Below are 12968 nucleotides of genomic sequence, written 5' to 3'. Positions count from 1 at the left end.
CCAGGCAAGTTCAAAGGCAGGGCTCAAGTGCTGAAGACACCAGCCTGCCTTGAGATCTACTTCTAAAACACAGGCCCAAATCTTGATGTGTACCATGTTAGGTATGTGTATCCACATGCTAGAGGGGTCTGGGCTCACCCCTTCTAGTATCAGCCACTGAAAATGCTAAGACAAGAGTAGGAAGTTATACTCCCCCATTTTATACCACCATATAATCTGTCATCAAGCATTTCATTAATCACACACAACTCCAAGTCACTTGCAACTTAATTTACCACTAATCAGTATCAAGGTAACCGAGAAAAAGAAAACTACTGCTCAAAAGCACAGGAGTCCAGAGGCAGGAAAGCCTCACCAGAAATGCTCACTTTTCTGCCTGTCTCTAGCAATGATATCACCTTTTGCAAAATAAAAATCATGGTGACACAAATCTTGCAAACACACACTCAATTTCTCCCCAAAATAGCTGCATTCTTTTATTTGGTGATTCAATACATTTTAAATTCCAATAGTCACCACATAACCTAGGCACAAAATTCAGCATTGTACAAGCGAAGGATTTGACTGATTTTCTTTTCAATTGCCAAAGAGTACAATAAGTGAATTGATTAAAGGATATACTTCTGTACATAAAAATATTCATGTATTTATACAAGTGTATGGAACAGAGTTTAAAGATAATCTAACCAGAACATCACAATAAATAGGATGTGTTCCTATAGGACAGCCGAGTATGCTTTGTCAGGAGGTTGTCAAGTCTCTTATTCTCAAGGTGCTTTATGATCTTCTGAGCTGGGCTCACATTTCCCTAAATAAGGGTTAGAGGTTAGTAACACCTGGACCTGGATGCCTCTGGGGGTATTCTGCTTTTTACTTGCATCCTAGTAAGAGGAGTCGAAGACATGATTATTTATTTTCCAAGAGTCTTTGCAACTTACCAAATTCTATACATTTCCCAATTAATATTTGAAAAAGCAGATTGATCTAAGCTCTAGCACCATACAAGAAGGAAATACATGTATTTTTGTCAGAGCAACAATATTTTATATCATCTTTGTCCCTCTGGCTATAACAATTCTGTTTAGAAAACCTTACCAAGCTAAAAATAGTTGATCTAGGTTGTCATAAAAAAGAATATTAAATACCTTTGGTAAAAATAGATATATTTAACAAGATTAGAAAAGCAAACAGTTATAATGTCAAAAGGAGACTATAAAAAATGTACACAATAAAACAAATAAACCAACTTATAAAGTGAAGATAAGGCCACTCTTCTTCTCAGGTTTGTCTGTTCCAAACCATGAATGGAGGTCTCTTCTTCTAAATGGTAGAAATCTGATTAAGAAATATGGAAAATCCAGTCTCTCCTATCAGCATGACAAGTTTAATTCATGGCAACACAGTTCCTTTTTAAAACCTATGCTGGTAGAACTTAGAACACTCTTATACACGTGACTAGAAGAACAATCCGAGATTTCTGTGATTTTAGCCCCAGAGCATGGGGCTTAGAGTTAAGCAAGGCGACAGAACCAGGGGCTCACAGGCAGTGTTTCCTGTGCTGACATGAACCTAGGCCACATCCAGACAAGAGACACAATGCAGCCGAGGGCGCTCATAGGGACTTTGCAACTAACTAGAAATCTACAAGGTTCATTCCTTTTCCCGGCGAGGACGTTCCTCTTGTCGTGGGGCCTCATCTCCAAAGAGCCGTTGCATAACCCCTAATTCTGCCTGGTGTCTCCTCTCTCAGAACACGCTGTAAATCCTGAAGATGAAAGGGCCCTGGAGCCAACAGCCGGGACTGTGGATGGAGATAAGGCACAAGTTCCGTCGCAGAGGCAGCCCTGAGCCACCGCGAGGCATTATCCCCCAGGGTTCCCCCTGCACACGCAGTCACACTCCTCATGGTGCTCGAGGGCCACATCCGTGAGTGACTTATGCAGCCCCCGGACGCCTGTCTTGGGTCTCAACTGAAGGACCTGAAAGGGAACAACGGAAACCACCTTTAAAATCAGGCCACATCTCCAACTTGTGATTTCAAGGACAGGAATGATTTCAGAACAGAATCTCAGGGCCCAACAATGACTTAACACATGTTAATTTCTACTTCTGAAGGCATTATGAACATATTCCCCCACTCTTCAAAGAAATCACAAATGATTATCATCTTTTCATGAAAGGAAAGACCTTTTAATACCAACAATTAGGAAGGAGGCTGCTCAGAATAAATAGACTTGTGGTTGCCAAGGGAGAGAGGGACAGGTGAGGGAATGGATTGGGACTTTGGGATTAGCAGATGTAAACTAGAATATATAGAGTGGATAAACAACAATGTCCTACTGTATTGCACAGGGAACTATAATCAATATCTTGTTATAAACCATAATGGAAAAGAATATGAAACATAATATATATGTGCATGTATAACTTAGTCACTTTGCCATACAGCAGAAATTAACACAACATTGGAAATCAACTATATTTCAATAAATTTTTAAAAAAGAATAGTCCTTAAATTGAAAGATTCACTATGCCCTCTTTCCCTTATGCATTTAACTGTAATCAGAGGGAATTTCACCTTCTTTAGGTGTTTTGGAAACCACTACTGAACAATTTTTTTTTCTGTTTATTGTTTTCTTTCATTCATTTATTCATATGCTTAGCAAATATTTATCCTTGGAGCACGGCAGGCAAGTACTGCGATGCTGTGAAAAGAAACCCGACCCGTCTGCAGCTGAGTCTGCTCAATTACGCTGCTCATTAACGTGCTTGGCTACACGTCAAGTCCTCTGTAAACTTGATGAGATGGATTAGATGTACTTCGTTGACAACAGCTCCGTCACAGTTAACTTTCTGCAGCTGGGTCCTACTGTGTCGTGTACAGTTGGCAAGAATAACAAGAATGCCTCTATTAAATGAAGTTATTTGCAATTTGGATGGTTGAGATTTTTAACCAGAAATACAGCAAAACAGACACTGATACTAAACACACCCTTTTCAAACTGTGATGAAAGGATACAGCTATGTATTCTATATATGATTCTCTGACATATTTGATAAGAACTAACTACTCAACGTATATTATGTTTTAGGTCTTATAACAGAAATGATACAAAGTTTTAGAAATTATGTGGCTTTGGCTTATGAAGAGAGCACAGAATAATGTGAAGTTGTGTAGTTTGCCCCCTGAATCTGACACAGATGACTTTGCAGAGCAACTTCTGAAAGAGGCCATTCTGGAAATAGTCAAATGGCACAAATCAGGTTTTACAGGAGCTTCCCAGGTTGCTCAGTGGTAAAGAACCTACCTGCCAATGCAGGAGACTAGGGTCTGGGAAGATCCCCTGGAGAAGGAAATGGCAACCGTCTCCAGTATTCTTGCCTGGATAATCCCATGGACAGAGGAGCCTGGCAGGTTACAATTCATGGGGTTGCAAAGAGTTGGACATGACTTTGTAACTAAACAACAACACAATTGGTTTTATGACTTAGTAACTAAACAACAACTGGTTTTATGACTGTTTTACCTAAATATTTAAAAATGAAAAACAAAGAATCATCCTCCCTTTGGAGTATCTGGTCATATCAAAGGTTAATTAGCTGACATTTTTTGAATGCTTACTGGGTACCAGGTGATATAATAGTTTTCACAAACTTTAACTCACTAGAATTCTATGCAGTAATTTATAATTATTAGCCCTATTTACACATGAGTGAACAGAAGCTTACAGAGAACGAGTGACACAGTCACTATCTGTACTTCTGCCAAATGGGAATGATTACAATGATAGATAATAATTTCACCAAGATCCAGAATATTACTAGTCATATACTCTACTTATTTAGTAACTTTCTTCCTAGAGAGATAAACTGCAAAGTTTTATGATAGCTATGAAAAACAGTAAACTTATGAAAAATAGCAAACTTTTAAAGTAGATTTTCTATGACATTTACAATTTGAGTGAAAATTATTCAGAATATTATTTTCATGTGAAACTTAATCCAGTGAGATGAATACAGTATATGTGTTGGTATTGATCTCCCACTTTTGACCAACATAAGGTGGCGTCAAAACCAACTACTCGTAAGATGCTGGCACTATGCCTTATCATCACTCTTGACAAATGGCTTCTGGAATCAGGTCAGGTGGATTGATACATTGCAATATTGGGAATGTCTTTAATTCCTGCGTCCACTTATATACATTCTCCCAGTTTGGCAAGGGAAAGAATGAGTATGACTGGTGGATGAGTAAGACCCCCATATACAGTTCTGAGAGTCTACGTTACACCAGGCTACAACCCAACAATCCTTCCTCCCTCTGCAGAGCTCACACAAGATGCAGCCACCACATAATTGCCCCCCTCCACCCCATCTTCATCCACCCATGCCTGTAGATATTTACGAAAGCAAAAGAATCTCATAATGTTCCAAGGGTGTTCCGATCTTGAATGTGGTGCAGGTTTAATTAGTGTTTTCCCTCTTAATTCCCTTTGAAAGTTTGGACTTTGGAAGACAGAGAGAGACCTGGAAAATGACTAGCTGGTCCCAGATAATGTTAAAAAGGGTTACTCGTCTTTAGCACATGGTTTATGATATAGGAAAGAAATGAGGTAGAAGCATATCTCACAAAGGTGTTGAGGAAGAGACTCAAACTACAATTTTGACCGTGTGAAGAAATAATGCAAGGGAATGCTAAAACCAGAGGCTGTGGAGAGAACAGATCAGGCCAGAAAGATCCATGAAGGAACAATGCACGTGTACTGTTGTCCCAAATTCCGGGTCTCACAGAGCCTTGGGTGATGGGACACATTACTAGAGTAAAGCAATTGAGTGGTATAATTATTTCCCCCCAAAAAACCAGATCTACACAAGAAAAGACTATGTGTTATGAAAAATGAAACTAGATGTATGAAGATATAAACAAGATGAAAGCCCATTGGGGTGACTAAATATAGGGGAAAGGAGTGATATGTTTGTCAGAATATCTTACGGATGTTTTTGCCAGAAAGAAAATATCCTATCTCGGGGAAAAATTCATTAAACCTTTATTGATTATTTGCCACAATCAAAGAATAAGTCTAGACAAGGTGGAGGGGGCAGAAATAAAGCTGAGTCAAAGTGTTAGTCACTCGGTCGCGTCCAACTCTTGGCAAACCCACAGACTGTAGCCCACCAAGCTGCATTGTCCATGGGTTCTCCAGGCAAGAATACTGGAGTAGGTAGCCATTCCCTTCTCCAGGAGATCTTCCTGACCCAGGGATTAAACCTGGCTCGCCTGCATTGCAGGCAGATTCTTTACCATCTGAGTCACCAGAGAAAGCTGAGTGAGACAATCGCCAGTATATATGGAGGGCGTGAAATGTGCCAGACCTCATTCTAGGTATTTGTAAGCATCAGCTCCTTGAGTCCGCATAATGAGGCGTGAAAGTTTACAGCTCACATCACAGATGAAGAAATTGAGGGGCCAGGGATTAAGCAATTAGCTCCAAGTCACACAGCCTTGGATTCCCTGCACTTGAGCCCTGCATTGTAATGGGATCTTTATTCTTAGTTCTCAATTTGGGAGAAACAAAGTAATAACAGTTCTCTAACAGAAATATCTTTAAAGTTGCACACATGCAGGAGGATGAACTAGTTATGCTGGGATTGACAGGAACTAAAAAGCGATTCAAGAAAGTTGTAACATGTAGGTTTACACATACATAAAAACCCTGTCTTGCTTTTCTGAAAATTTGTTTTTTGGAGACAGGGAAATTAAGAAAACATTTTTTGTTTTTGGCTAAAATGGTTTCAAATAAAGAATATCTGATTTTAGATACAAAAGCAATAAAAATCTAATTTGATAATATTTTATTAAAATATAACATTATGTTACATTTTATGATATTTTTAAGTTTGTGAAAACCCAAAGAAAATGCTAAAGGAAGTCAAAAGAGGGACTTATTCAGTTACATTTGTAGTGACACAAATAGATACACTTCAGCTTAATATGTAGGCAAGCTGCATAAAAGAGCTGGGTGAAAGAGAGAAAAAATAAAACTTCTAAGCTCTGTCTTTGCTTCTGCTTTGTCCATGAAGTAGAATAATCTTTAAACTGAAAACTGGACCAAGGATCATCAAAAAGAATGAAAGCCTTCATTTTAAATAAGTCTCTAGATCTTGATTAATGGTATTCAATAACAATGATTTTAGAAATGTTATGTTACGTTTTTGAAAAAAGTTCATTTCTTTAGAAGTAATACTAAATTTACTAGCCTCAGAAAATACAAAGTATAAGGCTGAGAAAAATTTAGGGCTCAGGAACTATGAATTACACCAAACAAATAATCTTTTTTCATAGGTTAATTTGATTGCTAAAAAAACTGTGTCAAAGAAAATATTATAATTCCAACAAAACATTGAAAAAATTAAGACAGGATTAGGTTGGCCATATCTGTGAGAAATGTGGAATTGGTAACCATATAATTATATCTGTGCACATACACATGAGGTATTTGTGGGAAATGTACTCCATGACCTTACAACTAGATAAACACCCACAGTTGTAAGTGTGAACATATAGGGAGTGCACACAATCAACCCCACCTGAAGCCTGGAGAGGATGAATCAATGCCCTTCTGAAGAGCAGTAGTGCAGAAGTTCTGCCCATGGCTTTTCCCAACAGAAGAATTTTACCTAAGACTTTAAAAGAGATATTGCACACTCTGTGGCAACTTTCTGGATAACTCTGAAACGAATGGTATTTGAAAAGAAATTTACAAGTATAGGATGGAGGAGGATCCTCTTGATCTGAGGACTGATTCAGCAGCCCCAAAGCCTGACATGGACTCAGCATCTGATAAGCTTGTTTAGAAAAGCTCACAAGACTCCTCTGGCTTTTATAGTTCTTCACAAGTTGGGTCATAAACCCAAGACTTGTCAGCTAAATCATGTCCCAAATACACTTTCCTTAGTAAGTACCTGCTTTAGAAAGTTCAAAATTGAATAATTTTAGGTGGGGAAAGAGTCATTCCAGTTTATCTCCTACTTTAATCACATCCTTTTACATTATACCAATCAACTCTAACATCAGCCTACTATTGAGGCACTTTGACTTTAACATGTTTTAGAACAGGACCCTATGGGCCACTCCCTCACTCCATGTCCTCATTTTGTCTTTTGGCTGTAGAAAAACTATTCAAAGAATAAATTTAATAGGAGAAGTGAGAAAATGCAGAAAGGAAAACAGTCAAGTAAAACAAAATAATACTAGTTTAGTCATTAAACAAAGTCAAGGACCTTTAGAGTTCTTCCTCAAGGGCTACAGATAGTATCCTTTGAGCTGTTTTCCAGACACCAGGTAAAATAACTTAACTATATGCTCCCCACAAGCACAAGCATATACACTCTAGACCAGTTGGAACCAGAAGGCTGATGATGTTGACGTCTGATGACCTTACCAACAACCAATCAGAAGAAAGTTCATGAGCTGAAACCATTTCCCTTACTCCGTCTTTAAAAGCCTTTTCCTGAAGGCCTTTAAGTGTTCAAGCCTTTTAAATGATAACTACCTGGACTCCTTGTTTGGCACCCATAATAGACATTGTATTTCCTTCACTACAAGTTGGGTCAACAGACTGACTTTACTGCTCGGGAGGGCAAGCAACACAAGTTTGGTTCAGTAACAGAACTGCCATGCGAAGGGTTTTTTCTCAACTAAATTCTCAGTTCTCAGAGTAGCAACAAAGTCATCCCCTAGGTAGAGTGGGACTGGGGTTCCTCCTGAAACAGGAGTGGAGGGTGTTTCCAGCACAAGTGTCTCTAGATGCATGTGGAATATGAGAACAAGCAGTCCTACTTATTTTCCAGACTGCCAGTTTTGGATGTTATCTTCTAAAAACTGTCATCTAGTAATTGTTAGAGAATAAAACCATTAGGAAAAATTGATCCTAGTTTGCACTTATGTAGGCTAAGTGTCCTGATGATAGTTACATCAAGTTAATAATAGACCTAGGGTAGAAACAGGGACCTTCTATTCTGGAATTCAATGCTTTTTTCCCATTTAGTCAACTGCCAACACAATTCCAGGGAAGAACTGGGCAGCCCTGTCACACGAGTGCAGTTTATGACATGACATACTCAGATTACCCAACCAATGTGGGTTCTGTTGGTGTCTTCATACATAAGAAAAATAATTTCATTTATTAAGTAGATATTTATTTTGTGCCATTCTTTTATTTAGCAGAAAAAATAAAAAACAAATGAAGCCATAAAACTGAAATGAAGTTAGGAGGCAGATTTTGGTTTGGTTTTGTAAAAATTAAAGTTTGTAAAACACATTTTGTAAAGACTGAAGTTGAGTCATCAAAAAGGGATTGCTTCCTGATGTGTGAAAGCTATGTGCTGCTAGAGAGGGTGGCCGGGGGTATAACTGGGGATACTTAATAAGAATTTTAAATGTTTAAGTTCTAATATTACCAAGGCTCTGAAAACCAAAAATTACTAATATTTCCTATTGTATTTTCCTTAATTCCATAGGATAAAGATATAGTAGGACGAAGAATCCATAGAAGGTTTAACATACTATTTGGGGCCATGTGACTAATAGGAAGACACAATATAAATGATAAATAATAGGAAGTATAATTATGAATATGCTCTTGGGATTTATGAGGTAGCACTGCCCCAAATGGAAAAATAAACATCAAAGATCTCTTTTCTACAAAATAGACCATAATTTACCTCCAAGTTTGTCTTTAAAATATTTTCCCTTGATATTTTGAAAAGGTGAAAATTTCATCCATTTTTCCCCATCCAGAAGAACATATTGTGTTTTTTCTATGAGAGAGGAAAAAGTCCCCTGATCATCCGTGATTGTCCATTTGGAGGACAAGCTGTCCAAATCCTTCATGTCTGGATTTCTGAGTTCAAGGTTCTAATGTTTAAAAGTAATAAATAAAAACAGGAACTCTTCTGTAAACCTTGGTTTGGTTTTGTTAGGTTTCCCTGAAGATGACCTCTCCTTTAAAACAACAAGCCTTCTCCGATGCACTGCTTTATGATATTCTGGGATACAACCCCCAACTTCCCAACTCAAAAGACCAGGAAAGGCAAGGACGTCCGTACCTCGTGATATTTCTTGGTGACCTTGCTGGGAACACACTGACACTCGCTGCAGGTGTGCAGGCAGCAGGCGCAGTTCCCTCCACAGCGCTTCACCAGGAGGCAGCCAGGCCAGAAGATGGTGTCGGTCCGCTTCAGCTCCTCCCGGACAGACACGGAGAAGTTGCGGGGCGTGCAGCTGTAGAGCCGCACCTCCTCCTTGAGCAGGTTCAGGTCCACCACTGCGGGGCACACAGCGAGCCAAGAGGAGGTGAGCTCTGAGCCTGATGCACTTGGCTAAGCTCTTTTTTTCTCACACAGAAATCTAACTATTTCATGAACCATCACCTTAACAATAACCCTAACTACTTAACCAGGTCTTAGGGTGATGCAGCTTGTGGGCTGGATTTTCTATTTTATGGCAAACAGAGCTTACTTGTGACCCAGGGACAGTTGAAGAGGTAGCATTGTGCAGAGTTGATGGAGCCAACAGAAACAGTTAAGAGCTAAACATAGGAAACTTTACAGGAAAAATGGGGCTACCTCTTCTAACTTTTGGAAAAAAAGCAAACACGGGACACATTGGAGGGAAGAATAGAACGTAAAACGAATGCTTTGGTGAAAAAATAAATCCAAGTTTTAGAAGGATGACAAGCTCACGCAATGAATGAAGAATGAAGTTTAGAAACTTGCTGGCAGAACTTTACAAGAATCATAGAATGGGAAAAGGAATGAAGAAAATGAGTTTTTGAAGACAGCTGAGTGGACCACGAGTGAAAAAGAAGACACCTTTTAAAAGAGCGGGAGTTGTTGGAAAGCATTGCTTCTGGAGTGTTGATTAGTTTATGGACTTGGAAATTTAGTTTATCTAGATTCCTCAGATTTCTAGTCTCCTTTTAATGGATGGAGGAAACGTCTAATTTATAACCATTGTCTCTATTCTTTTAGTAACTTGGTTAACAATGTTGTGCTTTATTCTTTAGAATACCTACTTACGAAGAGCAAAAATATCCTTTTATTAATTGTTGCAGTAAATTCTCAAAGAACCACTGCTTTTAACTACAAGATGACATTGCCTCAGTTAAATTATATCAAAATAAAATGTCACGTTTAGTATGAACTTATATATAAAATATGAAGTAGTTGATAATCACTAGGATAAGCATTTCTAAAATGATCTTAATTTCTGGTTTAAGGCTTATCCCCTAGATATATTCAAATAAAACCAATAAAATTGAAGTTTTGAATAATATATAATTCATCAGAGCTTTTTTCCGTCAGTTCAATTCAGTTCAGTCACTTAGTCATGTCCGACTCTTTGCGACCCTGTGAACCGCAGCACGCCAGGCCTCCCTGTCCATCACCAACTGCTGGAGTTTACCCAAACTCTTGTTCATTGAGTCAGTGATGCCATCTAACCATCTCATCCTCTGTCGTCCCCTTTTCCTCCTGCCTTCAATCTTTCCCAGCATCAGGGTCGTTTCAAATGAGTCAGCTCTTCACATCAGGTGGCCAAAGTATTGGAGCTTCAGCTTCAACATCAGTCCTTCCAAAGAACACCCAGAACTGATCTCCTTTAGGATGGACTGGTTGGATCTCCTTGCAGTCTTCTCCAAAACCACAGTTAAAAAGCATCAATTCTTTGGTGCTCAGCTTTCTTTATAGTCCAACTCTCACATCCATACATGACCACTGGAAAAACCATAGCCTTGACTAGACGGACCTTTGTGGGAAAAGTAATGTCTCTGCTTTTTAATATGCTGTCTAGGTTGGTCATAACTTTCCTTCCAAGGAGTAAGTGTCTTTCAATTTCATGGCTGCAATAACCATCTGCAGTGATTTTGGAACCCCAAACGATAAAGTCAGCCACCGTTTCCACTGTTTCCCCATCTATTTGCCATGAAGTGATGGATGCCATGATCTTAGTTTTCTGAATGTTGAACTTTAAGCCAACTTTTTCACTCTCCTCTTTCATTTTCATCAAGAGGTTCTTAAGTTCTTCACTTTCTGTCATAAGGGTGGTGTCATCTGCATATATGAGGTGACTGATATTTCTCCTGGCAATCTTGATTCCAGCTTGTGTTTCTTCCAGCCCAGCATTTCTCATGACGTACACTGCATGTAAGTTAAATAAGCAGGGTGACAATATACAGCCTTGACATATTCCTTTTCCTATTTGGAACCAGTCTGTTCTGTGTCCAGTTCTAACTGTTGCTTCCTTACCTGCATATAGGTTTCTCAAGAGGCAGGTCAGGTGGTTTGGTATTTCCATCTCTTTCAGAATTTTCCTCAGTTTATTGTGATCCACACAGTCAAAGGCTTTGGCATAGTCAATAAAGCAGAAATAGATGCTTTTCTGCAACTCTGTTGCTTTTTCGATGATCCAGCGGATGTTGGCAATTTGATCTCTGGTGCCTCTGCCTTTTCTAAAACCAGCTTGAACATCTGGAAGTTCATGGTTCACATATTGCTGAAGCCTGGCTTGGAGAATTTTGAGCATTGTTTTACTATTGTGTGAGATGAGTGCAACTGTGCGGTAGTTTGAGCATTCTTTCGTATTGCCTTTCTTTGGGTTTGGAATGAAAACTGACTTTTTACAGTCCCGTGGCCACTGCTGAGTTTTCCAAATTTGCTGACATATTGAGTGCAGCACTTTCATAGCATCATCTTTTAGGATTTGTAATAGCTCAACTGGAATTCCATCATCTCCACTGGCTTTGTTCGTAGTAATACTTCCTAAGGCCTACTTGACTTCACATTCCAGGATGTCTGGCTCTAGGTGAGTGATCACACCATCTTGATTATGTGGGTTGTGAAGATCTTTTTTGTACAGTTCTTCTGTGTATTCTTGCCACCTCTTCTTAATATCTTCTGCTTCTGTTAGGTCCATACCATTTCTGTCCTTTATTGCATGCATATTTGCATGAAGTGTTCCCTTGGTATCTCTAATTTTCATTTTTTTCTTAACGTTATTTTATTTATTTATTTTCAATATAAAGGTATTTATTTTAATTGGAAGCTAATTACAATATTGTATTGGTTTTGCATACATCAGTATGAATCTAATTTTCTTGAAGAGATCTCTAGTCTTTCCTATTCTATTGTTTTCCTCTATTTCTTTGCATTGATCACTGAGAAAGGCTTTCTTATCTCTCCTTGCTATTCTTTGGAACTCTGCATTCAGATGGGTATATCTTTCCTCTTCTCCTTTGTTTTTCGCTTCTCTTCTTTTCACAGCTATTTGTAAGGCCTCCTCAGACAGCCATTTTGCTTTTAGCATTTGTTTTAATAAAATTTAGGAACATTATCTAAAATATAAGAGATATTATAAATATATTTTCATTAATACTGACAACATTATAAATAATATTTTCTGTCCAAAGTTAACTTCAGATAATAATAATCAAGTTGTAAAAATTAACTAATACTTGAAAATATTTTTTAAATGACAAGGTAAGTAAGAATTAAATGCTTGCTTTCTTTAGCTATGATACTTGTGTATGTGGTCAAGTTTTTCTAAAATGTCAAAATAAGTCAAGGTAATCATTTTTAAGAAACACATACAAGATTCTGTATATGCAATTGTAAATTATAAACACATGTAAACTATACAATTGACTGAAATCGGTCAAGAACAGGGAAACACCAAGGAAATGCTAATTTAATAGGTTCATTTCAACCTCATTCAGTTAAAAATTATTTTTTCCAATTCAACAGAAAATTACTGTTTTATTTGAGTATCTAAAGATTTCCCTTTCATCTGAAAAATGATCCTGTGTAAGTAAAACTTTTAAATATGTGAAATGAATCACCAGTCCAGGTTCGATTAATGATACTGGATGCTTGGGGCTGGTATACTGGGATGAACCAGAGGGATGGGATGG

General features: G+C 38.2%; 1 protein-coding gene across 2 annotated transcripts in view; it reads right to left on the bottom strand.

The window, feature by feature from the left end:
• Positions 1 to 1332: 1332 nt before the first annotated feature.
• PDGFC (platelet derived growth factor C) overlaps positions 1333 to 12968 on the bottom strand; it is a 252513-nt gene continuing 240877 nt past the window's right edge. For both annotated transcript variants that reach the window (XM_055405692.2, XM_055405691.2), the window contains exons 5-6: positions 9109 to 9326; positions 1333 to 1979 (exon numbers count right to left, since the gene is read on the bottom strand). In XM_055405692.2, the coding sequence (XP_055261667.2) occupies positions 1863 to 1979; positions 9109 to 9326 (335 nt within the window). In that variant the 3' untranslated portion in view covers positions 1333 to 1862. The remainder of the gene's footprint in view (positions 1980 to 9108; positions 9327 to 12968) is intronic.

This window comes from Moschus berezovskii, chromosome 19 (assembly GCF_049115385.1).
Source record: "Moschus berezovskii isolate FMDL1 chromosome 19, NW_MosBer_1.0, whole genome shotgun sequence".
Lineage (NCBI taxonomy): Eukaryota > Metazoa > Chordata > Mammalia > Artiodactyla > Moschidae > Moschus > Moschus berezovskii.
Note: the sequence above shows the minus strand (reverse complement) of the source record. Positions and strands in the feature narration are given on the sequence as shown.